This window comes from Trematomus bernacchii, unplaced genomic scaffold (assembly GCF_902827165.1).
Source record: "Trematomus bernacchii unplaced genomic scaffold, fTreBer1.1, whole genome shotgun sequence".
In the NCBI taxonomy this organism is placed as follows: Eukaryota; Metazoa; Chordata; class Actinopteri; order Perciformes; family Nototheniidae; genus Trematomus; species Trematomus bernacchii.
In genome coordinates, this window is record NW_022987739.1 from 5,061,072 (window position 1) to 5,087,005 (window position 25,934).

Sequence of the window (25,934 nt, forward strand, 5' to 3'; positions counted from 1 at the left end):
TAAATTAAACAAACAAGCTGAAATGTCCTGTAGAGATCGATGGCTTGGCTGGAAATAGACATTTTGTTCCACAGCTGTACTTTTAGTATGAAGGTTATTAATTGTCTGTCCGAGGGTCTCACATAATTATGTGTGGGGACTATCATGGGCAGGGGAGACTTACAAAAGAGGCCAACTAGATTACAAAAATCAGGGTTTGATTTGTAAATAATGGTATTCATATCAATAGTCTGGGAATAATATGGCTGGAAATACTTATAATAAGGTCATATTGGAATATTGTCCAATTTGTGCTTACAAATAGTCTATAGTCTTAAGAAATATAAGAAAAACACCCTTTTAATGTTCAAACTTTTTAGGTTTCTTTACAAAAACTACAATAATTGTACCTTTGTGAGATGATCGTCTTCTACAGCCAGCCCACATAATATAGTAGATACAGTAGCATCCAACTTCTGATATCTGAAGCAGGTCCCTGATTTCTTTTAGTCCGATCCACCCGACCACAAGTTTGCATTACATGACGTGGATGAAAGGATAATAAAGAGGATACAGTATGTTGTTGACTATGTTGTGAAACACAGTAAATACAGACGTTGGAGAAGGGAGGATGCTACGTTACTGTGCAACTATACAGTCTGTGAGTAGAAACAACTCAATGAGTTAGAACAGTCTCCAAATGGATTCTCCCTGCTTCCACTCACTTATCATTCATACATTCGGATAGTCAAACTTGAGCAGATTGTGGGAGAGAGAGCAGAAACCCCCCCCGTGCTCCTGCAGTCCAGCCCCTCATTAGAGTCACTCCACTAGAAGAGTTGAATTAAGATCACAAGTTTGAGGAAAGCCTGGATCTGACATTGATGTGGTCTGTCTCAGGAAGGCTCCCGATAGGGTCCTTCTTGGGTAACCCCGAGTCCCCCAGACCTGTTACCGCACCCCCTACTGCCAGCCCTGCACCGGCCCCAAAACCCTGCGCAGACCCAGGCAGGGATACTGCAGGGAAAGCCCCCACAGACATCTGGTGGGGCAGCACCACCCTATGTGGTATAGCGCTACGTACCCCTGTGTGACCCGATGTTATCTGAGGGGGGCCAATAGAAGTGGAGGAGACTCTTGTGGACTGGGGGGGGCTTGGGGCACCTTGTTGCGCCCCCTCGTGAGGCAGTGAGGGCTGAGAGGCTGACAGTGCCCTGGCGTCTTGGTTTAAAACGCCCATTTGCAGGGAATGAGTACTCTCGTGTGAGCTGGGCCGGTGTGCGGGGCTGGTCATGTGCTGCTGGGTCAGAGAGAGCTGGGAGCCCGAGGGGGGGCCGGCCATGCTGGAGCCGAACTGGAAAGATCGTCTTCCGAGTGCCAGCGGGCTCTGGACCGAGGGGCTGGCCAGGGCGGGGGCGAAGGCACCAGCGGGGAGGAACTGAGACTGCAGGGGAGAGGCTGAAACTGGGCTGGGCACACTCTCCAGCACCTGGAATCTCCTCACCATCCTGGGCGACTGCAGGGTCCCCCCTCCCATCGAGTTACCTTGCACAGGGGCACAAAAGTTCATGGCTACGGCCTGCTGCAGAGTGGCGATCGCTGAATTCTGAGGACGCGAGGAGGAGCTCGGAGAATCAAAGATGCCGCCGTGAAGAGGAGGCGTCATGGACATGGCCCGCGGCCGTGGAACGTCAACCTGCTGAACCATCTCCCGGTCATATTTAACTATCTCCTGGATCATCTCGTTCTCGCGGTTGTTGAAGACCCCTGAGTTCAGGTCATGCTGAACTTTGTGCATCAGGATTGAATTCTTCTTGCCTGCAATGACAAGGACACAGCATGTAGGTTTATTTGATTGTTTGCTAAGAGAAAAACAGCTTTAGTTGTACAAGCAAAGTCAGGTCGCATTATTCTACCTTCTCTTAGTCTCAGCGTCTGTTTGACACAGAAAAAACATCATCACCATTTACCTTTATACTTAATTCTATTCCCGGTGACGGTGGAGAAAGGAGTCTAAATATAGAACTATCCACCGTTTCCTCCGAACACAAAATCCATCACTGACAAACACAAGCAACAAAGACAGAGAGAGAAATAAAGAGCATCCTCTTCACACTGACTCACTATATCCCCATCACAGGGCTCATGTGTGTGCCTGCTTGGGTTTCTGCAGACTCACTTAGATGACAAAGTGAGAGAGCTTTTCTGTTGCCAACACATCTGTTTATGTGTGCCTCTATGGATATACTTCCTGTAGGTGATTACAGGTTCTCTTGTATTGTGCTCATGTTGTTAGAAATGACTGGTGCTGGCTCTAATTGTGGGGAAGATAAAAAAATGCCTGATCAGATGCTTGAGACACATTTTACTTGCATAACTGGTATGATCTCGACACTTCTGCATAAACATTCATACACTTATGCAGGCGCTCTTCTTCCACTTGCAAGTTGTAATACTTCAAGCAGACGGCCAATGACGATTATGGCGCTAAAGGCCAATCGCAGGGCTTAACAAGCACTGCAGGGGGAAGACGCTTGGGATCAAAGAGCAGATATCAGCTGCTTGTTGGCCTTTTGAGCTGAACATAGATGATCCACCATCTGCTGTAACTTGGAGTTGAAGAGGGGCTGTTCCAAGATTCTCTGATGCAGCAGGTGGTTTAGGGAGCTGGCTTTGAAGCCAGGCTGTTAGTCATTACAACAGCCTGAGTGATACACATTTAACAAAGAGGTCAAAAAGGTCGCTGATGAACTTGTTTCTCTCTCGCACAGTCATCCGCAGGGCCAGAAGGAGGAAGATGGGAGTAGGCAGATCCAGACTGCCATGACTCCCTGCAAGATTGCGTGAGATCCATCTGTGGCCGAAAAAAACTCACACGGTTGGCCATCGAGGTTTTTGTGATGAGGTCCACTATAACGACAGGAAGGAGGCAGAAGAATCCTCTTTTGCTGTGCTGCAGCCTGGAAAGGCCCCGGTCTAACTTTGAGAGAGTTTTTGGTCAAGGATTAATTCTAGATATTCCTCGTAGATAATTGGGCCTTGTTCTTGGTTCACAGTTGAGATGCAGCAACATTTGACCAAACCATGAAGGGCAAACAGAGGCCAAAGACAACATATAAGAACAATAACTCTCTGCTGGCACTTCAAGGGTGTGTTGACAAGGACATGCTGTTAGGTAGACACACATGTGGCACCAATGCAGAGTTTCATTAAGCTATCAGCCTTTCAGAAGTCAGAGCCAATGAGCAGGTGTTAGGCTTTAGCTCGTAAGCTCACATATCAGTTGCATTGCCTATTCATTATCAAGTAACACCTCCATCCCGCTTTAAATCACAGCAATACTGCTTATTCTGCTGATCTTGTGTGACACTGTTTACAATGCGATGCATTAAGTGTATGAAGACAATGCACAAGGGATTAGCCGCTCTCTATATGGAGTTTTTGTTCAAATGTATAAATGGCTGCTGTTGGAGCAAGCCTGGTTCCATCAGAATAGTGAATAATGATGCTCCTTCAGGTTGAACTGAATAAGCCATCCTGGTCACAGATGCTCAATGGAAAATCTTAACTGTGACTTATTCCACACTTAAGACCTTATGGAGATGCATCAACAATCTTTTCTTACTATGAAAGGAACAAAGCATCTGAAATGTATTAGAAAGTCTGTATTTAAATGTCATATTTGTATCTTCTGACAGCCTTCTGTGTGTTTGATACAGAGGCTTTATAACTTACACCATTGACAAAGCCAAACGAAAGTACACATTATCAGTGATTAATATTCATCAAGTGCACAAGGAGCCCAGTGGGAATACTTGGTCGGTGGTTGTGTCCTGGAGCACACACGTCAGTCTCCCCCCTAAAATATGTGAGCTGGCTGAATGGAGGCTGCTCATGTGTGGAATCTGGCTGCTATGGCAACAGCTGGCAGGTGGCTGACCAGGGCTTTTGTAAATATGTGAAGTGTGGTCATGTGACAGGGTGGATTTGACATCAACAGCATGACTGACATTGGGGGGTGTTAAGGGAGGGGAAAGTTGTTCGCATTGTGAAGAAAAAATAACAAGTTTGCGTAGACTTGTTAACAAACGGCTTCAGGGAACAGACAAAGAAAATAATTGGGGGCTGATAATTGTCGCCACCATGCGTCTTTGCATCCGCCATATTGGTGCGCTAGTAAACCAATGCAATGTATATTGTATTAAATGTAGATTTTGTTACTAAATGGACCGTAACTTTGTAGATTATTAAAGGGTCCCTATTATGCTAATTTGTAGGTTCATATTTGTATTTTGTGCCTCTACTGGAATGTTGACGAATGCTTTATTGTTCAAATTGTTCTCATACTGCCTGTGCTTCAGCACCTCTTTTCACCCTCTGTCTGAAACCAGAGCCCAGAGCCTTTGCAGACCATTCACATAAACAAAACCTATAAAACACACAACAGGAAATGGAAAATCCCCAAAAATCTAAATAGGGCCCCTTTAACAGATTTAAAAAAATAAAATAAAACATTTTTTTCAAATGTGACAGTACATTATGTGACAAAACATTACTCTTCTGAACAGCCACAACATTCTCTGGGACATGCAGACTGATAATATCTGAAACAAACCAAATGTCATTAAAAGAAATGCAGATTTAACTGAGCCGATATTGTAGAGAAGTTTGCATCTCTCAATGTGAATCTCGACCGCGGATTCAAAGAAAAATCAGTCTTTGTGCACGTTTAAGTGCGTATGTGATTCAGCGTTCAGACAGAGTCTCTGCTGAGTGATCACTTATAACAAATCAGTCCATTCATCTAGAAATATTACAGAGGTTCAAACTATAATCTTGCTCAGTGGTTTCTGCCATGATAGTCATAAGTGTCCCTCACGGTATGTTAAATAACAGTTGGCAAAATGGCAGATATCCACAGGAAGTCTTCCATTTTCATGACCGATTTATGCCCAAGAAACCGCATAATAAAGGATTCACAGCCATGAATACATTTTCACCATCGACTCCTCTCTGAAGATCATTCCCACAGTGGGTCACAGCTGTCAGGTAGTGCAGTGTTTTTGACAGAGACATCAAGTTAATGAATGAATACATTTCCATTATGCCTCATTTCATCTTATGAATGACTCATATGCCTATATAGACACCATACCTGTGGCTTTTATCAGTGAGGCGTAATGCTCATTATCCGTGACTAAATCTCCCAAGAAACATTTCATACATTTGGTCTGAATGGAAAAATGAAATTGATTTTTTTTGTGATTGAGATCTGAGAACAATAATGTCAAAGTGTGCATCTTCTGGCCAGATGGACCCGAAAAAAATTAACTAAACCATATGTCATTTTGGGGACAGTAGTAAATTGTGAAGAAACACTGAGTTAAAGAAATCAGATAAAGTTAACTTTATTTGTGCCGTTACAAATCAAGTTGGCCTTCTTACCTATCCTGTCCAATCTGTCAATGGCAACCGTCTCAAAGGCCCTCCTCATCATGGGATACTCCTCCAGCACCTCGTTGAAGTTGTCCACAGAGAGCGAGTACAGGCGGCAGTAGGTGTCCGCTCGCACGCTGGCCGTCCGTCTGCCACGGGTCAGCAGACAGATCTCTGGAGAGGTGAGAGAGAGAGCAGACAGGAGATGATCAGATCAAACAAAAGTGACAGTTTTCAGACTGTCAGTGCCAGAGAAAAGAACATAGATGATATAAATCCGTCTGAAACTGACATCCCAGAACTCTAGGCTTTGAGCTAATGTGTGATCAGAAGTGGTACAGGTGCTCAGAGGTTGTCAGAGATGGCAAAAGTACACACATCCTTTACTCAAGTACTGAATTAACTTCTTTACTCAAGTAAAAGTAAAGAAGTATGGGCTTCGAAATGTACTTAAGTAAAAAGAACCCATAACTACCAACTATTTTAAAGAGTACCTGACCTCCCTTTATATCAATAGAACAATAATGTCATTGTTAGATAATGAATGTTTCCATGCTTAACAACGGCAACATGACAAAGTTCTCATTGGTCCCTCTTCTTTAGAGAAGACCAGGAAATGATGGATACACGGATCGTGTTCAAATCAATAGGCACGCAATGACTCTAAATAATAATGATCATGCCACCAAACACAGATTAAAAAAAGTAACCAGCCTGTTTTGAAAATGTAAGAAGTAGAAAGTACAGGTATTTGTGTTCAAAATGTAAGAAGTAAAAGTAAAAAGTCGTCAGAAAAATAAGTAGTGGAGTAAAGTAGTGATACCAGAAAAATGTACTTAAGTACAGTAGCAAAGTATTTGTACTCCAGTACTTCCCACCTCTGGAGGCTGTGTGTAGCCAGGTTGATCCACTGACAGTAAAACTGAATATGTCCTCCACTGTGCTGACAGCTGTGTGAAGGGATCACACTCTATATTTGGAGATGTTCAGCTGAGCTTCATTACATTCAGTTGTTCCCCTTGTTGCTCCCATGGTTGTCTTGACAACTATATGCCCTCTTTTAACTCCCATGAAAGGTCGACCACCTCTGACTATTTGTGGGGAAAGGGAGAAAAATAACGAAACACGAGGAGACTACATTAAGGACATGAGTAGAGGTGCTACAGTGGAATGCACTGTGACTGTCTGTTCGTGACTGTGATGTCTCCAGATGCACAAAGCAAACCAAGGCGGCATCAGAACAAAAGTAGACACACAAACATGTCATTGGAAAGTATTTAAATATACAATACGACTAAAATATTACAGAGCTCAACACTAACTTTTAAAATAGTTTGCACGATTGACAACCAGGCAATCACTTTTGGTTGCCAAAAATGATAATATGGATTTTTAGTCCATGATTAATGATTAAGACACTGTGCTGTTATACGTAATGAAAGTATGAAATAAAATAATCAAAGCTTCATTACAGTAACATATGGAAGAAGATAAGGGTTTTTCCCAATATTTTAAATGAGATTTCTGCGAGTATTCTGACCTTTTGCTCAGAATTCTGACTTTAATCTTTGAACTAAAATAACATTCTTATGTGGTGTTCACTGATAGCAACCAAAGTTCAAGAATTTGTTAACAATGGCAACCTGGCAACCATTGCTGTGGAGCCTTGCAATGTTCATTAGAGGACTGGGTTGACATTTTGGGAAATATGCTTAATTTCTTTCATATAAAAGAGTTAGATGGCAACATTTAACAGTCGGGCTAGCTGTTTTCATTTGTTGTGCTAAGCTAAGCTAACCATCTGTTGGCACTAGCTTCATATTTAATGTACACACATAAGGATGGTATTATCATTATCATCTCTATCTTGGCAATAAGAAATATAGTGTATTTTCCAACATTTCCATCTTTTTCAAAGGCAAAAAAAGTTGTAAGTGTTGATAGGATCTATGCAACAGCTTTCAGTGTGTCAATCTTTAGAAATTAACACAATCCCCGTCTCTATACAACAGATTCTGTGCATACAGTTCATTCATAAACGCCTACATTCACTGACTATGAGTCAGGTTACAGCTTTTAATCCAGGGATCAATAAAGGGTAACCTAGAGTGTGACCATGTTTTCTGCCTGTCTGATAAAGGATTTATAGTTCCTCTGTAGATTAATAATTAATAGCATACGCAGATAGACGCTCTACCTCTTACTGTATGTTCTGTACCTCATGGTCAACTGCGGTAATGTAAGTAAAAGGGTATGACGCATTTCAAACAGGGTGTGTGCTCATACCAGTACTCAGTCTATTGATTAACACGTTGGTGATACTGAATAAAGATCGTAGTCAAATAAGGTACAAGTCATTGAAAAAAATAACCTTTCTACGTTTTCTTTCTTACTAAAGTTTAAGGTTTTTAGTATTATAAAGTTCGGAGTTGTGGAAGAAACTCTCCTCAGATCCACAAGAAGCCCCAGACGTCTTTTCATAAATTGTCACTTGGGATATTGGGATATTATATATTCCTGCTACATAACACATCCATTTGTTATCATTAGTAGGACGTGCTGGGAGAGAATATTATTCTAATTAAACCACTTAATTAAAAAACCTTTTCAAACCACTTGGTAACCATTTGTAGCAGAGTAGCTATCATCCTTAAATATGATGTTTCTTTACAGTTGTTTTTCCTTTTATGTTCCCAGGAAAACCTTTTTCTGCTACAAATACAACAATATTCTTAACCCAGTTCTACTCTTATTCTGAAATATATATGTGTTTATAGATAATCAGTGAAACACATAAGCTCCTCCATCTGTTATATTGTCAAAATAAAGGTTTGAATTACAAGATGAACTGTACACAAGCAGATGTTTAATGAACCAATGAAGTGCATTGTTCTGCCAGACAGCCATTTTATAAAAGTAGCCAAAGTCTAGTCTGCAGATTCAGCTGCTTTTAAAGCCATAGAAAACTGTTTACAAAACTCTGGCTTTTTTCTTAATCTATTTATGCAAATAATTTACAAATTTAGCAAAGGATAATGTGGATAGAAATTCAGTTTAGGCCAAGAAATGTTAAAGGCAATATAGATAGTATATAATACTGTACTACTGCGACCTGATGTTTATAATCACTCATGTCAACAGAGCTAAAGTCTAAAAATAGGATTTGGAGCTCAGGGCATGTTTGACCTGACATCACCATGTTCTTACTGCTACTTACTAATTGAGATATTTTACCACAAACACACTGCGGGGGTTATGTTGTCTCCTCACTCCAAGCAATGCAAGTTATGTGAAGGGAGACCTGTGATTTCCCTTCATGAAAAATGTTTGCTTGACATTACAAATAGCCCTGCCATAGCTGTTGTGCTGTGCTAATTGGCTGTTATTAGTGTGTATGTTTGATGTGTGTGTGATGTGTGTGTCCCCCTGTGTTTGTGCCTCTCCAACAGCGCCCTGGGCAGCATAACAGCAACATAACTGCCAGGCATCTGTGGTCACCAGATGTAAAAACACGCAGCCCAAACCCATGAACTCACTCAGGAATGCGTGTTTATGGTTGGCAACAGAAACACAAAACTAACATGTTTACAAACAGCAAAAGACAGCCTGGGAAAATGGGACAGAGGAGGCTGAGGTAACACTGAGTTTTTACTTTATATCTGTATAGTAAACACACATCTGTGATATTACTGACGTGGATTCCACTGGGTCTCCAATTACACATGCCTGGAAGCATAGAATAGAATGGAATAGAATATGATATGATAGAAATAGAATAGAACAGAACTAAATTGAATAGAATAGAACCGAATGGAACAGAATGGAACAGAATGGAACAGAATAGAACAGAATGGAGCAGAATAGAACAGAACGGAACAGAATGGAACAGAATAGAACAGAACGGAACAGAATGGAACAGAATAGAACAGAACGGAACAGAACGGAACCGAATGGAACAGAATAGAACAGAACGGAACAGAATGGAACAGAATGGAACAGAATAGAACAGAATGGAACAGAATGGAACAGAATGGAGCAGAATGGAACAGAATAGAACGGAATGGAACAGAATAGAACAGAACGGAACAGAACGGAACAGAACGGAACAGAACGGAACAGAACGGAACGGAATAGAACCGAATGGAACGGAATGGAACGGAATAGAACGGAATGGAACGGAATGGAACGGAATAGAACCGAATGGAACAGAATAGAACAGAATGGAGCAGAATGGAACAGAATGGAACAGAATGGAACAGAATGGAACAGAATAGAACAGAACGGAACAGAACGGAACAGAATGGAACAGAATAGAACAGAATGGAGCAGAATGGAACAGAATGGAACAGAATGGAACAGAATAGAACAGAACAGAACAGAACGGAACAGAATGGAACAGAATGGAACAGAACGGAACAGAACGGAACAGAATAGAACAGAACGGAACAGAATGGAACAGAACGGAACAGAATGGAACAGAATAGAACAGAATGGAGCAGAATGGAACAGAATGGAACAGAACGGAACAGAACGGAACAGAACGGAACAGAACGAAATGGAAAAATGAAAATAGAGCAGCGTCTGATGATACTAAGATGACGGAGTCAGTGACATACCTCCAAAGTAGGATCCGTCCATCAGCTTCATGCCGATGCTCCCCTTGGTGAGGACGCTGACCACGCCGTGCTGGATGAAGTACATCTTCTTGCCGATGGTGCCCTCTCTGATGATGTAGTCCAAAGGCTGGAAGACCTCAAACCTCAGCTTGGTCAGCATGGCTGTCACAAAGTTGGGATCAGCATTGGCAAACAGCGGCATGGAAGCCACCAGCTTACGGCAGTTAAAGTTGACGATTTCCTAAATTGAAAGAGGAAACAGCGGTGGATCATAATGTCAGGGTAAGGGATTGGTAGGCATGCATGTGTTTTCTATGCAGCAATGTTTAGAGGTTACACAGCATGAATACCAAAATCAATTGCAATGTTCTGTTGTGGAGAATAGATGATTTAGCATTAAGGAGTATTTTGCATTGGCATCTCAGGAAGAACAACTTATAAAACTGTTGATTTCACAATATGTTCTGGGTAAACACATGATTGTAAGATATCATTAATTTTCTCCATTTGAGTTTTCTCTTTATTTTCTGTTACCTGAAGTGTCCTTGAAGCACGAGGGAATTGCTTACTGCAGTAAACAATATATATTGGCAGCAGGAAAAACAACTTTTGGGTGAATGGAAATATTAAGTCCATTCTTTAAGAAAGTAAATAACAAAAGGTTTATAACTAAATCAATGCAGAGAAGGTTGGATAAAGCTGTGTGTTTGTTGGTGAATGAGCACATTATGCTTTGCTGTGTTGGTACCTGGCGCAGAGGCTCATTTAGCTCCTCCAGGATGCTCTCTTCGTCAAACATCTTGCCCTGGTATCTGTGCTCGTAGTAGTCATGGATTTTCTGTCGGAAGTCTGCTGGTAGCTTGTGGAACGACATGTACTGCTCCACTTGTTTGTACTGTAGGATGGAGAGAGAAAGAGGTGAGGAGAAACAGAAGCACAAATCAATGAAATCAAAATTCAGCATCTCTATTGTTAATTGTGGCGGGAAACGTTTTGAAGTATGTCCTACTTTGCAGCTGTAGGCACACCACTCACTTCTCATTTATACCCAAAATACTTTTCCTCAATCACCAGCTGTAGCTTTCATGTGTGCCATACTGGGATGTACAGCTCTGCATACATGAAGATCCTGTGACCCATTTATAACTTGTAGCTATGTGAGGAAAACTGTGATGAAGCTGTCAAAGAAACATGACAGCTCACACGCTCTACTGTGTTCAGAGGAGGAAGACACTGCTATTGTACATCCTATCCACAAACTTTGGTGTGACTAAATGTTTTATTTTGAAGGGCCGAACATACAGTTCATATTATCAGGCTTTGAAATGGAAAATATATATTATTGTTATGTGTTTTCATGAGTTCATGACAACTCATCCATGATCTGGTAAATTGAGTAAAAAATACATAGGTAAATAATTTAACAGAACAGTGGGCATTTGTGTACTCGGGTTACTGAGAAAGGAAGATGTTTGTTATTTATGTTGGAGTTGATAAATATGTTACTATGTGGATAGAAAAAAAAGAGCAGTATATGGAGGTTGGCTGGCAGCAGCGCATCATGTCTGCTCACCCATATGATTCAAACCATCACATATTCGCCACCGTTATGTTTATCTGCATCACATGCACCCTGAGTGTTCACTTCCCTCAACTCATTATGCCGCTCCATAACGCATTTCATGCCTGGATTCCCTGTGAAAACAGCAGCTGGATATACTGTACAGCTTCTGCTGAGAGGTGGAATTGCATGGCACTGTGTGAATTGGGGAATGAAGCTTCACATACACTGTACACCAACGGCCCTTTGCTAGGCTTTATTTATACCGGGAAGATGGGGCCATTTATTGCGATTTCACACAACAACACCTTCCAATGTAAACAGAAAATATATATGCTACGTATAACATCAACACCCTGAGGGGAGAAATGGACACATGGTTTCTGTTTTAGAACAACAAGCCAACAAGACAACCCCTTTGGCTTTTTTATACATGTCATACTATTTAACTTAAATCACACTATACGATGCGCTTAACTGCTGTTTTGCATTTCTGATTTGATGCTAAGCTAACTGCATTTCATTGTCTCTGTACTTTATGCAATGACAATAAGTCAAATCTGATCGCTGATCTAATCCAAACTTAACTAGTGCTGTGAACTTCCTTTTTATATCAGAATCAGACTCACAAGTATATAACATACAAGCAGGAAAAATATGATTAAATGAGCTGTTTATGGACACAAATCTGTTTTTTAACAGTGATCAATGCTGTGCCTCAACGTGGCTCTGTTGTTGGAGCAACTTTAAAGTGTTACGTAAGGTCTGTCTCGCTCCCAAGTGTATGTGTGTGTGTGTTAAGCAGTGTGAGTCACCCCTCCGGGGGATAAACTGTCAATTGGATAAGTGGTAGGTTTCAATCAGGGGTCAAAGGAGAACCATGTCTGTTCAGCACCGCACTAAAAGATACAATACACAGCTCAAATCTTCTATGCAGAGTTCAAATGTTAAGGTTTGATACGCAGTGCTCAAACAGTCATGCAGTACCAATTACTGTCAGTGGAAGTAAAAGGAAAAAGAAATTGATTGCCCCCTGTCAAGCAAAGCCGTCGTTGTTTACAGCCCACCTGTGGTTTGGCAATATTAATCAGCAGAGTAATCATTCCTTTACCTTCCTGCTTTGAAGTTATAGCTATCACAGCTGTCAGTTTATACTTTTTTAACCTCGACTGAAGAAAAACATCAACGAAGAAGATATGACAAAAATAAAACGTTACTGTTGAAATCAGTCAGATAAACTTTACCCATACAGATTCAGTTTAGATGACAGTCAACCTTTACCTAGGAGTGGGCAATATGAAATACATTCAAAAATGTTTTAAAACCAATTTAGAGACTTGGACACTCTGTCAATGGCTTGTGATAACTCAACACTTTATTTTTTTTTTTACTTTCATTTGGCACATATCTGTATATCGTTAAGTCCCTGGATGGCCAATATAAGCAGATATAAAATAAATCTTTTCTAGAGAGCCAAATCATTCCTGCCTGTGAGTACAGCCAATCAGGATTAATGTGGACACACCCTGTATGACAATGACCTTGCTTGTATCAGTCGATGACACGTACATACTATAGGGTGGCTCTCTGTACAGGAAATTACATTGTGTCACACCGTAAGGTGACATATGGGTTAGAGGGGGAAATGAAGGCTTGACCCTGGTGCCTTTGGTGTCACGGTAAATCACATTATCCTTTCTACAGGACACACTGGCTGTCATGGTAGGGCAGCATTAATGTTGTTTCCATACAGTAGGATTATCCTGCATAATATAAAGCAGTGGGAGAGAAAACTGGCTTTTATGTAAGAGTTGCAGCATTGGTGAAAGAGAGTGATATACGTCCTTATTTTCAGGGAAACGTAATTTATTTTTAATTAAACAACTATAAACTCCATCTCCTTTAATCCTTCTCTTTCCGCTTTAAATTCACATTCCTCACACTCTTTTCATTTCCCTATCTCTTTTAAACACTTTTGCCTAATAATTGCCAAGTATCTTACTGTTCTCCATTGTGATTTATATATGTACTACACAATGAAGACACATGCAAACAGAACCGCATTGCCTCTTACATGACAACATGAAAATCCTAGTGTATCACTTACTTTAATGAACCACATCATTAAATTACATTTGCAAAACAATTAAAGGCATCTTCTTCCTTCTTACGTAAACCAATTTTAATCTCATCTCATTCAGTCTTAATTAATTGCCTCTGTCCATGGTTTATTTAGCACGAAAAGCCATGGCAGCGCAAAATGAACCCTTACTTCATTACTTCATCTTCAACCATGTTCACACATTTTGAACACATCTTGATGGTTGAGACATTATACAGGAAAACTGAACTTTCTTTTCAAATAAAAAGGTAAGGACATGAGAGGGGATTCCCCAAATGTGTGTTTCCCTAACTCACCAAGAAAAAGACTTAAGCAATTTCCCTTAAACTTCACAAAGTCCTTCCCATTTGCCGTGTGTCAGTAACAATTAAAGATCCAGCCACCGTCCAGAGAATACAGATTATTTAATCGAGCCTGGGGGTAAACTGGGAGGCTTCCAATAAATGTTTCCTGCCCCAGGATTCAGTGTGAGGCAGTCTCTGTTAAACTGAAATGACATCTATCTCTCTCTCATAGAGACTTATATATAATGTTAGTCTAATCTATCTATCTGGTAGATCTCTCTCTCTCTCTCTCTCTCTCTCTATCTCTCTCTCTCTCTCTCTCTCTCTATATCTCTCTCTATCTCTCTCTCTCTCTCTCTCTCTCTCTCTCTCTCTCTCTCTCTATCTCTCTCTCTCTCTCTCTCTCTCTCTATATATATATATATATAACCCACTATTTTAAAAGTGGTTGCTGAAGGAGCTGTGTCTTATTGACTTTCAGATTTTCTCAGCATTAGTTTTAGATTAGAGACCATGTCACTCAAAGTCAGTTAAATGGGAGTGGGTGTCAAAAGCCCACAAGTTGCAAAAAATAAATAAAATCTACTCTTACTGTTAAGGAATAATTCTTCTAGATATCTAACCTTATGCTCTGTGACGTTTTATGATCTACTCTGACGTCTGTTATCTCCTTTAAGGAAAGGCCTTGGTGCCATATGTGTTGTTGTCACCAGTTTGTGACCGGTCAACTTGTCTGGCACGAAGGGTACTTGTTGTGAGAACGCTGAGGCACTTCTTTATCGGTGTTTGTGGACTCTAAGATGTGAAATCTTTGAGGCCATGAGTGTCGGACGCAGGTGGCTCAGTGTTCCCAGCTGTTTAGTCTACTCCTTCAGAGATGTTGATTACTCTCTGTGAACCTCTCTGTGGTCTAGCATAGAGAGAGGCTCTTCAGAATTGACGTGGCAACTCTACCGTGAAGTCAGAACCTCTGACTCTTTGACTTGTGATGTGAATCCTCCGGCCGATACTCTGAATAAACCCATCAGTGTTTGACATCAAAAGCTCCAACTCTCACCGTGTCTCCTTCCTGAGTCGGTGACTCCCAATGCATTGCTACACAGAAGTTTCCCCTACACTTACTACTTTTAATTATTTTTGGCTGGAAATCGAATAAAAAGAAGAAAATATATATTGTGGGAATCCATAATGCATGCTGTGTTAGCACATGGCTATGATCTAAAAGGGAACATGGGAGAGAGATGAGGGGTCTGATCTCCTGAACCGTTCATTATGATGCTCTGAGTCACACTGAATAACCCACAAACAAACTCTAATAAAAATAACCTAATCTATAAACCAATTCTCAAATGTATAGCAATATACTCACTTCTACTATGAATATTTACCCTCAAAGTTGGCACATTTCGGAAGCTGAACTTCAAACATTCGCTATATTAGACTTATTTCGTTTAAAAGCTCAAATAAATACATGTTAGACACACATAACATCCAACTGTCTTTATAATACAGTGTCCATTTTGTAAAATCAGATTTTGTGGTTGGGGAATGAAGTTGAGACTATACTTAGATCATCTTGCAGCACTTGTGTAACACTACCATTGCATTACATTTCTGAAATCCAATCTGTTCCTCTCCGCCTGTGGACTAAGTTAAGGGGCAGCACAGACGTTTTTTTATGGGACATAAAGCCCCGAGTTGGTGGCTACCATCGTGAGGCATGGCTGTCACTGTAAGCTGCCACAGAGGGAAGGGAGAAATTGAATTGGCCTTCCCATTAATGTGCCATGTCACTGAGCATCAGGGCTCAGGATGTGACAAGTCCTATCTGTGTGTGTGTGTGTGTGTGTGTGTGTGTGTGTGTGTGTGTGTGTGTGTGTGTGTGTGTGTGTGTGTGTGTGTGTGTGTGTGTGTGTGTGTGTGTGTGTGTGTGTGTGTTGTGTGTGTGTGTGTGTGTGTGTGTGTGTGTGTGTGTGTTGGCCTGATCAAAGATTTTTGAATGAGTGATGAAAATGTAATTATTTTAAATGTGAGGGATATTTCTGGTAAGAGTAAGAGGGAGAGGAAAGCCTATAACTCCCTCGATATCACACCATTGGATATTCTCACTCTGAAACTACCTCATTGACTATGGAGAGAGTGGCCACCCAGAAAAAAAATCTTAACTCAAGGTGCACTAACTATTTCTGGAGCTTCCAACCATATCTGACAATGAGATGTGGCTGAAAACTCAAGAAAAAGCAAGGTAGTGAACCATGAATGTAATTAGATATTTGATAAGTGTCCCAGATCCAGGTAGCCCAAGCCAGGCATTAGTGGTCATCCAGGTTATAAAGTGAGCAGTTCCTCAGGTCACTGTTTTACTGTATGTGTCACTGCCCAGTGTTCATCACCCGAGGCCCCGGGGGTCACATCTCACTCCTCTCACTATAACTCGGACATGCTGCTCTATGGCTCCTGAAGGGGAGGAAGTGATGGGGAGGAGGAGCGGGAGATCAGTTACATAATAGCTAATGCCCTCTGTCCGTGTCCAGTGCCGGTGGCAGATGGTGTATTGCCCAATAGTCAAGGGTGAATGGGAGCAGGGGAGGGCTGGAGGGGGGGGGGGGGTAGGAGGATTGGTGTGGAGAAACACGGGATGAAGGCAGCAGCAGTCACCTCAACGTGAAGGAGGGGCGGGACAAGAGCAAACTGAGCTGCTGTCACCAGCTCACTGTAGTAATACTGTGTGTGGAGAAACTTGTCTACAACTTCATGTCAGTCAATGTGACCTCTCCTTAACTCCAGCTGCCAAACCATGGTATTTGTAACCATGTATAGAGTTTAGAGAGGCTTGGTCATTGTAAAAAGAAACAGAAATGATGATCTGATTTGTTTTTAAAAGAGAAAACAAACATATAGCTAAAGTAATAATCAAATAATTAAATAATCTAAATGCAGTGGATACAGCATTACATAGTTAGTGTTATATTGAGCAAAAAGTGATGATTACAAATTAAACAATTAGCCATAAGTAATGGACCAATGAATTAAGAAGTAATTGGCTAAAAGAAAAGGATCAAGGGGAGATTATTAGTTAAAAGTAATGAATAAACAAATTAATTAGCTAAAAGGAAGTCAATTAAAGCCAGTGATAATTAGAAAATAATTCGCTTAAAATAAGGAATTAAAAATAAAATAGTGAAAAGTCATGATTACACGAATGAAATGTATATCTTAAATAGTGAGCAAAAAGTATCAAATGCATCTGAAAAAGATAGCCATAAGCAATAGATAATCTAATTGAACAAAGAGCTAAAAGGAAAAAGAGAAAATGTGAAAGGATTTCCTAAAAGTAATGGATAAACAGATACAATAATTAGCTTCATCTCACAAAAGTAAATAACTATTTGTTTAATGGATAATGGACAAACAGATGTATATAATTACCTTAAGGGAATGGATAAGCCGGTAAAATAATTTGCAATAAGTAATGGATTAACAACTGAAACACTAAATGGTTGAAGCGGCGAGTCTCTTTCAGTCCTATAAATTAAACACTGCAGTCGTTCTCATTAACATCCCCCTCTTATCTCCAGCTCTGTGTGTCTCTATTTATGTTTCTATTTCTAGAGCTGCTATACACGCCAGTGACCAAACACCATAATCCATTCTGATAAGGCAGAAACACACCAGCATGCTTTGTCTAACTCAGTAAATAATCCACACCTCTAATACAGGACAGGACGCTTAGCGCGCTGGAGATATTATGACACTCTGTCTCAACGCCGAGCATGACGCCAACTGTTTACTCTGTGTTATGTGAATACAAGTCGCTATGATTTACATGATCTTAAACAAAGAATCTATCTTGTTGGAGAGGCTAGTTTCAGCCCATAACTCATCTGATGGCGCTGCTTATTGCAGAGCAGCATGTTTCACATCATTGCGTAATGATGAACAAACAGTCATGGGGGACGGCAGAGGCATGTTATGTTGGATGAGTTTTCCTAGTGTAGCCTAGCAGGGTGAAGCCACTCTGATCATTACTTCTCTGCTGTGCATCATGGAAGAAGAGCAGAATGAGACTGATGGCTGCAGACGTCACACCGCTGACAGAGCACAGATACACATAACTGACTTAAAACAGAGACTGCACTGAGGCGCAGAGGCTTATTTACCCTTTAACTCTATTTTTATTTTTAGTCGAGGTCAATCAGAGTTACGGCATTAATGTCAAGTCCATTTAGAAACCAATTACAGTATCATTTAAAAACGTTTTAAAGTTCATCCAACCAAGTTGCGGACCACATTTGGTGAAGACTGCATGACATTCGTAGGACTAATGTTTTTGTCTAGCCTGGACAAAAAAAAAAGAAGAAAACAAGAAGTATTCTTTTAGGACTTATCGTCATGAGTTGTAAAGCAAACATATTTTATGAACATCCGCCCAGAAGTCCTTTCGAATCAATATGTTTGCCAGACACTAATCACTTCTTGTCTTGATGTAAAACCTTGATATAACTCTCCTGCAAATCCCACATGCATGTGCTGTACAGTAACTGTTAAACAAATATTAAAACATTCAGAAAAGGAAAGCGTGAAGGCAAGAATGATATAAAAGACAAAAGAATAAAGAAGGAATCACAATGGAGATATCAAAATGGAAAACAGGATCAAAAGAGGAACATTAAATTAGACTTTTATAAATTGCACAGGTAAACAAAACACGGTTAAACTTGTCAAGATCAGAAGGCAATTACATAACGAAAGTCTTTGAGAGTGGATCTTCAGAAGTGGATTTGAAAGATGTGAGAGTTTTTTTTGGGCAGGGCACGCTGAGGCCACTGACTTAAAAAGCACTATCATTGTCTGAGTGTGTCAGGTTTAAAAACCATACAGCATGTCAGGGACCTCGTTTCTAAAAGCATTATAAAATATATTTAAAGTGCACCTTAAATTGTTCCTGGTCTGTTTGGATAATCCAAAATCCACACAGCTTTTAGAGGTCGAAATACAAACGAGTTATTAGCACAGGAAAGTATACAGATTATCCAGATTAAGGGAGAGTTGTTTATGAAAAATACATGTTTTCTGTTGAGTTTTGTAATGCAATTTATTGCAACTGTAAGCGCCATAAACACAATGTTTTTTGAGTAGACCAAACCTTTGTCTTAGAAAAACATCACTGAGGTGAAACTGAGGTCACACAGCGATGACATGCTGTGTTTCAACCGTATAGAGTTGCTCTGTAATGATTTATGGTTCACCCCAGATCCATTGATCATGTATCCATTCCCCGCTGCAGTAGCAACGCTCATTAATCTGACACATACAGTAGCTTCGTTACTTCTTAAACACCACCACAGCCCCTCCCACAGGACTGCTGTTCCACTATAAACTCCACATCATCAAGGATGCTCAATGTAATCATGACCTAGAAAGTAAAGAAAGATGATTACCTCTTCAACGTGATCGCGCTTGAGTAATATAATAAAGCTACACATTGAGGGTGAAACAGCATATGACTCAATAAGAGAAACGTAAACCCGATCACCCTTCGTTCTAGACATTGGCCAGAGACTTCAACTGAACAACAAAGCTCCACCAATCACTCGGAGGTTTGTGAGTGTTTAGGAGTGATAGCAGAAGACACCTCAACATCATGCAGGATCTGAGGAAGCTAACAAGAAGCAGAGGACCACTGACACCATGGCCTTATGCAGCAGGAGCGTGCCCCCCCCCCCTCGCTGGCCTGAAGACCCCCAAAGCTTTGATCCACCATCTTGTGGAGATACATGTCAGACAGGCTGAAGAAAACAAGCTGCTGCTGAATATCGAACTGATAGAACAGATGCTGTTCCTATCAAAGTGTGTTGGGATCAAATGAGCAAACCCTCTCTGTTTATATCAAATGTGATAAACGTAATCACATCCTTGTAGAGGACACACACTGTATTTTAAATCTCCTTATGGAGCCTCTTTCTGGCTTCTTGCCATGATCTGGATTGGAGGACCACCTGGGTAATAGTGATGGGAATTACGGCTCTTTGAAGGGAGCCAGATCTTATGGCTCCGTTCCTTTCCGAGGGCCGTTCAAAAGAGCCTTTTTTTTTTTAAGCGGGGCGGGGTTAATAGGTTTATCTGCGAAATAATCACCAGGATAATAATTGACTGTATTGCCAGAAATCTACTTTTACTCACAGCAAAATGTACAACTTGCTACATCTCTCAGGCAGCCAAACTACTACTCAAGCAGCACGCGTTATGCCATCATCTATGGAACATCTGCATTCAGGAAAGCAAGTTCCCGTAAAGGCGAGTGGATTTATGGCAGGCAGTGAACCAACGATAAAAAGAACGGCTCTCACCAAGTACGACTAGGTTCCCTTCGTTCGTACCAAAGAGCCGTTCAAAAGAATCGGATCGTTTGCGAACGTAACATCACTACTGGGTCATTCTGTAGTTTACCCATGATTCATTTCAACATTGATTTATGAATAGACCATGGAAAATACATCCCTCATTTTTCCAGTTTTCTTTTTCTCCATAACCCTAGCAAATGTACTTACTTCAAAAAGTTGGTTCATATGGCAAAAAAAACTTTGATAACGACTTTAAGATTTCATTTTTGAGATATATTTTTCTGAGACTTCTGACACCACCTCAATACAGCTGTGGTGCTCCAAACTATCAAAAGGAACATCTCTTTCCAAATAAAGTTTCCCAGTAACCCCCGATAATCCACAGACACACAGTCCAGGTTTCATAAGGATTATTTCTCCGGTGGAAGGTTTTCTACAACTGTTCACAGCCCAGTGTGTGGAGTTATCAGTACATGATTTCTGAAAAGTGGTGTCGCTGCTGGATTTCTAAAAAATAGTTTAGGAAGTCAACTGGAATGTTCCCTCTTCAGATGTTGAATATGATAATGAAAATCTCACTCTTATGTATGTCTTTCAAATACATACTAAGATCGGTACAGAACAGATTATGTTCTGCATCAAGACCTGAAGCAGAGGGAAACAGCTGGCCTGGAAGAACTTTTTAATGCATGTATTCACTATACATAATCTAAAACACATAATACATAATACATTAGTGGTATTGATCTTCTCATAACTGACCAGAAAAACGAAATTCAAAAATTGTTGATCTATTCCTTTAAATGAAAATGGAATGCTTTGAACACAAAGTTCATTTAACCACTTAAATCTCAATATGGAAATCTCAAAACCTGGACATAGTTGAGTAAACCTACCCAGCTATCTGCATGTCTGTAAAGGGTGGGTGATTTTCTTTTGTTCTTGTTTGAACTGACACCTTATCTGCCCCACACTATATACATTAGCTGTAAGTCATCCAATAAAATCAAGCAGTAAACATCCAGTAAAAAAAAAAAATGTGATTGTTACCTTTTCCTGGTATTGCCGTCTGGAGGAGTCCAGAGACTGGATGAGTGCGGTTGCGTGGCCGATGAACATGGCGTAGCAGGTGGCTCCCACGATCATACTGAGCATGGTCAGCCAGATGTCAGACATGCTCTCCGGGGCTTGTCTTCCATATCCAATACACAGCATGTGGCTCATGGCCTTAAAGAGGGCGAAGGAGTAGAGCTCGGTCCAAGTGTCATTCTGTGTGGAGAGAGGGAAAGATTGCAAAGAGGCAAGATTGTGAAACTGTTCTCCGAGAATAGTTTCACACTTTTATATTGTTACGGTCATGATACAATGAGTTTGACCTTTAAAACAGGTTAGCATAAGTGATGACTTAATTAAAGAAGAAAAGGTCTAAAGACTAAGACGTTCGTGGTGAAGTGTTTGGCTCTGTGTCTGGGGATGTTTCAGGTTTGGAGGAGAGCGTTATCATTATTACTGAGCAGCCTCGCCTCGTCTTGGCCAGAGCAGAAGGAGAAGGGGAAAAGTGAGAGTTAATGAGGAGCCTGTACATCTGCCTGCTCCAGTCTGCCTTTGATTGGCGCTCACACACTCAGTCAGCTCTAATTCTCCAGTGTTAGATTCATTAAAAAGCCCTCCATAGGCACCACTGCGCCTCAAACCCTCTCCTCAAACAGCTGGGGTGTCTTCAGTCACTGATTGACTTCTTGTATTTGTATCTGATTTGGGTTTTTCCAGGGGCATTTGCATTTCATTTGAGATTCAAATTCAGGTTGTTTTGGAGGAGGTCAAACGGGACATACGGGGAAGAGGCGCCGTCAAATGAAAATGTGTGTTTGGCAAGGTGATTCCAGGAGCAGGAAGGAAAGATGATGAGATTTTAAAGGCACTTAGCCTCAGGCAGGAGGGCAACCAGAAACTCTGTGAGTGTGACTCTAAGCTTCCTATCTGTTTGAGCTGGCAGCTGGATCAGAGGTTTAGATTTATAAGGAGATAAAACTGGGCCTTATAATCTTTGATAAAAGACAGAAAACGCTGCGACAAGCCTTTAAGATTGTAAGCACCATCAATACATATCTAGCTTTGTTGTTATTTCTAAACTTACCTTGTTACTGCAATCCTTGTCTCCCTGTCATCCTTAAGCCGTAAGCCCAGTATAATAAGCAAAACTCTAATATAACACCCCAGCTTCAGTCTGTTTCTCATCCCCACTGCCCCCGGGTGGTCAGCATGCTTGGAACTTTACTGGTGGAGAAACAGCATGTGAAGACCCCGGGCAAAGAAACAAACACCTTCTAACACATGGCTGCATCTGTGTCTCGGTCCTACTCTCTTACAGGCACACACACACATTAAGATAGAGTAATTCAGTGGAGAGAGAATCCGAAAATATTGTCTTAAGCGTCACTGGGGTTCATCCTAAATGTAAAATCTTCTGTACAAAGTAAAACAAGATAACAAGAATACTAGAAACAATTTAAATAGAGATCCTTCTGAGTTCAAAATCAAGGAATAGCTCTTAGCTTGTCTATGGACGTTTCTCAATTTCATTTCATTTCATTTCAAACCTTTATTTAACCAGATTGGTCCCATTGAGATCATAGATATCTTTTTCAAGGGAGACCTGCAATGTCAATGTCGAGTAAACCTGCTGCAGAGCCACTATTTCAAGTATACTACGTCATCGAGTGGCGCCGAAGGACTGTTTAAATGCATGTTAAATGCCCAGCATTCGGCGCCACTCGATGACGTAGTATACTTGAAATAGTGGCTCTGCAGCAGGTATACTCGACATTGAGAAACGGCCTATGTGCCATACTTATGCTGTGACATGATGCAAGTGGAACTTTCATTATCCATTTTAAAAGATGAGATGCAGCAGCACACACTGTACCATCTAGAACACCCCAGCATTAGCTAGGTACAGATAAAGGGTGTATCAATACAACTCATCAATGACAAGAGGGTGCATTACTCATGCCTGTGTGGCTGTGTGACCGGGGATAAATCTGCTCCACTCTCCTGTGTTCCTAGAAATGTTGTTGTTGATCTCAAGGCCTAGTGTGCAGATCAGTGTTTCTGCACTGATTTCCATACAAATACACGGTGTCACCTTGACCTGAAAGAGGCATAATTGATACTGGATGATGCATACAAACTATGTGAATGTTTACATGTACTTTAGTTAAGTTTAGTTGATGTATTCTTTAATGGTTTAACATTAAGGGAAATGTGCTTATTGCATTCTTGCCGAGAGTCAAATGAAAAGATCGATATCTGTGGTGTTAGCTTAGCTCAGCATAAAGACTGGTAATGGAGAAACAGCTAGCCTGGCTCCAGCTATCCACAGCTGACAACTTCGATCCAACAGCCCCTCTAAAGCTCATATCATGTTTGTTTATCCTCTGTTTGTGCATGCAAAAAGTTGTGGTTTAATGAGGTTTTGTACTTCTTGACAAGGCGCAGTAACTTTGCTCTTGTTGCCTGGCAGCTACCTTGGCAACCAGCTTAGCGATGGAGACAAAACACGACCAGCTGTAACTGGTCAGTGTGTGTTTAGGTTTGAGATAATTGCTGATGAAAACTGACAATGGGCACAGCCGTCTCTTACTAGTGGAAATTACAGCCTTCATAGTAACACAATAAAGAAACTCTACAGGGAGACCACCCTGTGTGAAGGGGGGAAGAAAGAGGAAACAAATGAAATTAGCTCTGGTGTTCATTTTATCTGCCACCGGTCTTTACTGAGCAGCTAATAGTACATAATACATTTATGGATGAGGGAGTGTGTGTGTGTGTGTGTGTGTGTGTGTGTGTGTGTGTGTGTGTGTGTGTGTGTGTGTGTGTGTGTGTGTGTGTGTGTGTGTGTGTGTGTGTGTGTGTTGCAGAGCACCTCTTTGACAGGGTGCAGTCCGCCTCTGAGAGAAAAACTCACAGGGGGAGTTTGGTCTGGACTGACATTTGACAACATTGACATTTAAATTTGAATATGTAAATTGCCGTAAAATACCTTGTTAGCCTTGTTAAGATTCATTATTTAGAACCAGTGGGTTCGTATTCAATATTTAAAACCAAGGGAGTAAAAAATGTTGTAGGATGGTTTGGTGTCTGCTGAAAGTAATTGACAGTTTTGATGAGAAATGCTGACAAGTACTCTGATAAAATCTTTCTTTTTCTAAGTCTATTTATTATGATGTCTAATTTACTATTTCTAAATCTGTTTGTATAGCTCTTCATCTTACAATCTTTTTTACTTCTTCAAATATTGTTAACTTCTACCCAGTGCCAACACAACCCTTTGTTCACTCAACTATATCAGGCCTTTCAATATATAAAAAACTGAAAGCTGTTCTGCCGTTTTTGAAGAAACCATATTTTGCCTTGTAGAGCAGGTGTGCAGAGGGAAACAAAGCACAGGTGCACAATGGTCACTATTACAAAGAGTGAATCATTTGCAGAAGAGAAGCATGTTCAGCCTGGCCTCTGAGGGACCCTTCATAGGCCGTGTCCTCTGAATTCAGACACAGCTGGAGTTTCCTGACTGCTGTTGCTTTTCAATCAGGAGCATCCAGAGAATCTGTCAGGTTGATGATGCAAGCGGAGGCCAAAGGACGCAAGCCTAAAGCATCTGTGCTCATCTCATGACAGTGAAAGAGACATGGTGGTTGTTAATGATAATTAGAAAAGGGGGAGACGGTAACAATTCAAAGAAAACCTCTAGGGAGCTCTGAACTTGTGTCTATAACACTGAATATCACTGCTTGGCTCAATTATGACAACAACTTTCACAGACACTCAGATAGTTATACCTCTTCAATAAAGTCAACATTGACCAAACTTCACTTAATTTTACTTTTATTTGAAAATTGATTATATCTAAACAAATACACATGAATACTTTACCAGTTTCAAGTCTCCTGAACATTATAAATCAAGGATCCAATCCATTTCCACATGCCACTCACATCTACTACCTTATTATGTTCCAAATCTTGTCTGAAAAATGATATGGATGTTCTTTCACACTGATCTGTTACATGTACCAAATTCATTCTGAAACTCAACTCAACTCACACACACCCTCCTTCACACACAGATCTCACATGACACGTATGCTTGTGAGTGCTGACAGGCCTGCCCGACATTTAGATCACTTCATTTATTGAGAGAATGGGGGGTATCCTTATTAACTCTGACAGCAGGATGTTTTCATGAAGTGCCTATTTGTGGATCATTGTGTGCGTACAGTACAGTGTACATCCATAGATAATAGCTAATTGGCATACTAATGAAATTCTAGCAACTCTTCCTCTTCAGGAAAATGTCTCTCAGCTGCCCTAATATGGAAGACAGTAACAGAGCTCAGACTGAAACAGGAGAAACAGAGAGGCTTTATTTGAATTCCACTGATCCAGCAGCCAATCAGAGTGAGGCATATAGGACCGACCTACCCGTCATTCACGTAGCAGAGATCAACTTAAATGAAAGGCCATTATGATGTGGTACCTGAACACTTCACTGCAGGAGAGTGATTATCAGGCTTATATTATATAAACAACA

At 40.8% G+C, this 25,934-nt stretch overlaps 1 protein-coding gene across 1 annotated transcript in view; it reads right to left on the minus strand.

The window, feature by feature from the left end:
* Positions 1 to 391: 391 nt before the first annotated feature.
* Positions 392 to 25,934, minus strand: part of hcn2b (hyperpolarization activated cyclic nucleotide-gated potassium channel 2b) — a 36,135-nt gene continuing 10,592 nt past the window's right edge. The window contains exons 4-8 of the mRNA XM_034147504.1: positions 21,393 to 21,611; positions 10,780 to 10,926; positions 10,032 to 10,272; positions 5,425 to 5,589; positions 392 to 1,797 (exon numbers count right to left, since the gene is read on the minus strand). Coding sequence (XP_034003395.1) covers positions 830 to 1,797; positions 5,425 to 5,589; positions 10,032 to 10,272; positions 10,780 to 10,926; positions 21,393 to 21,611 — 1,740 coding nt within the window. The 3' untranslated portion in view covers positions 392 to 829. The remainder of the gene's footprint in view (positions 1,798 to 5,424; positions 5,590 to 10,031; positions 10,273 to 10,779; positions 10,927 to 21,392; positions 21,612 to 25,934) is intronic.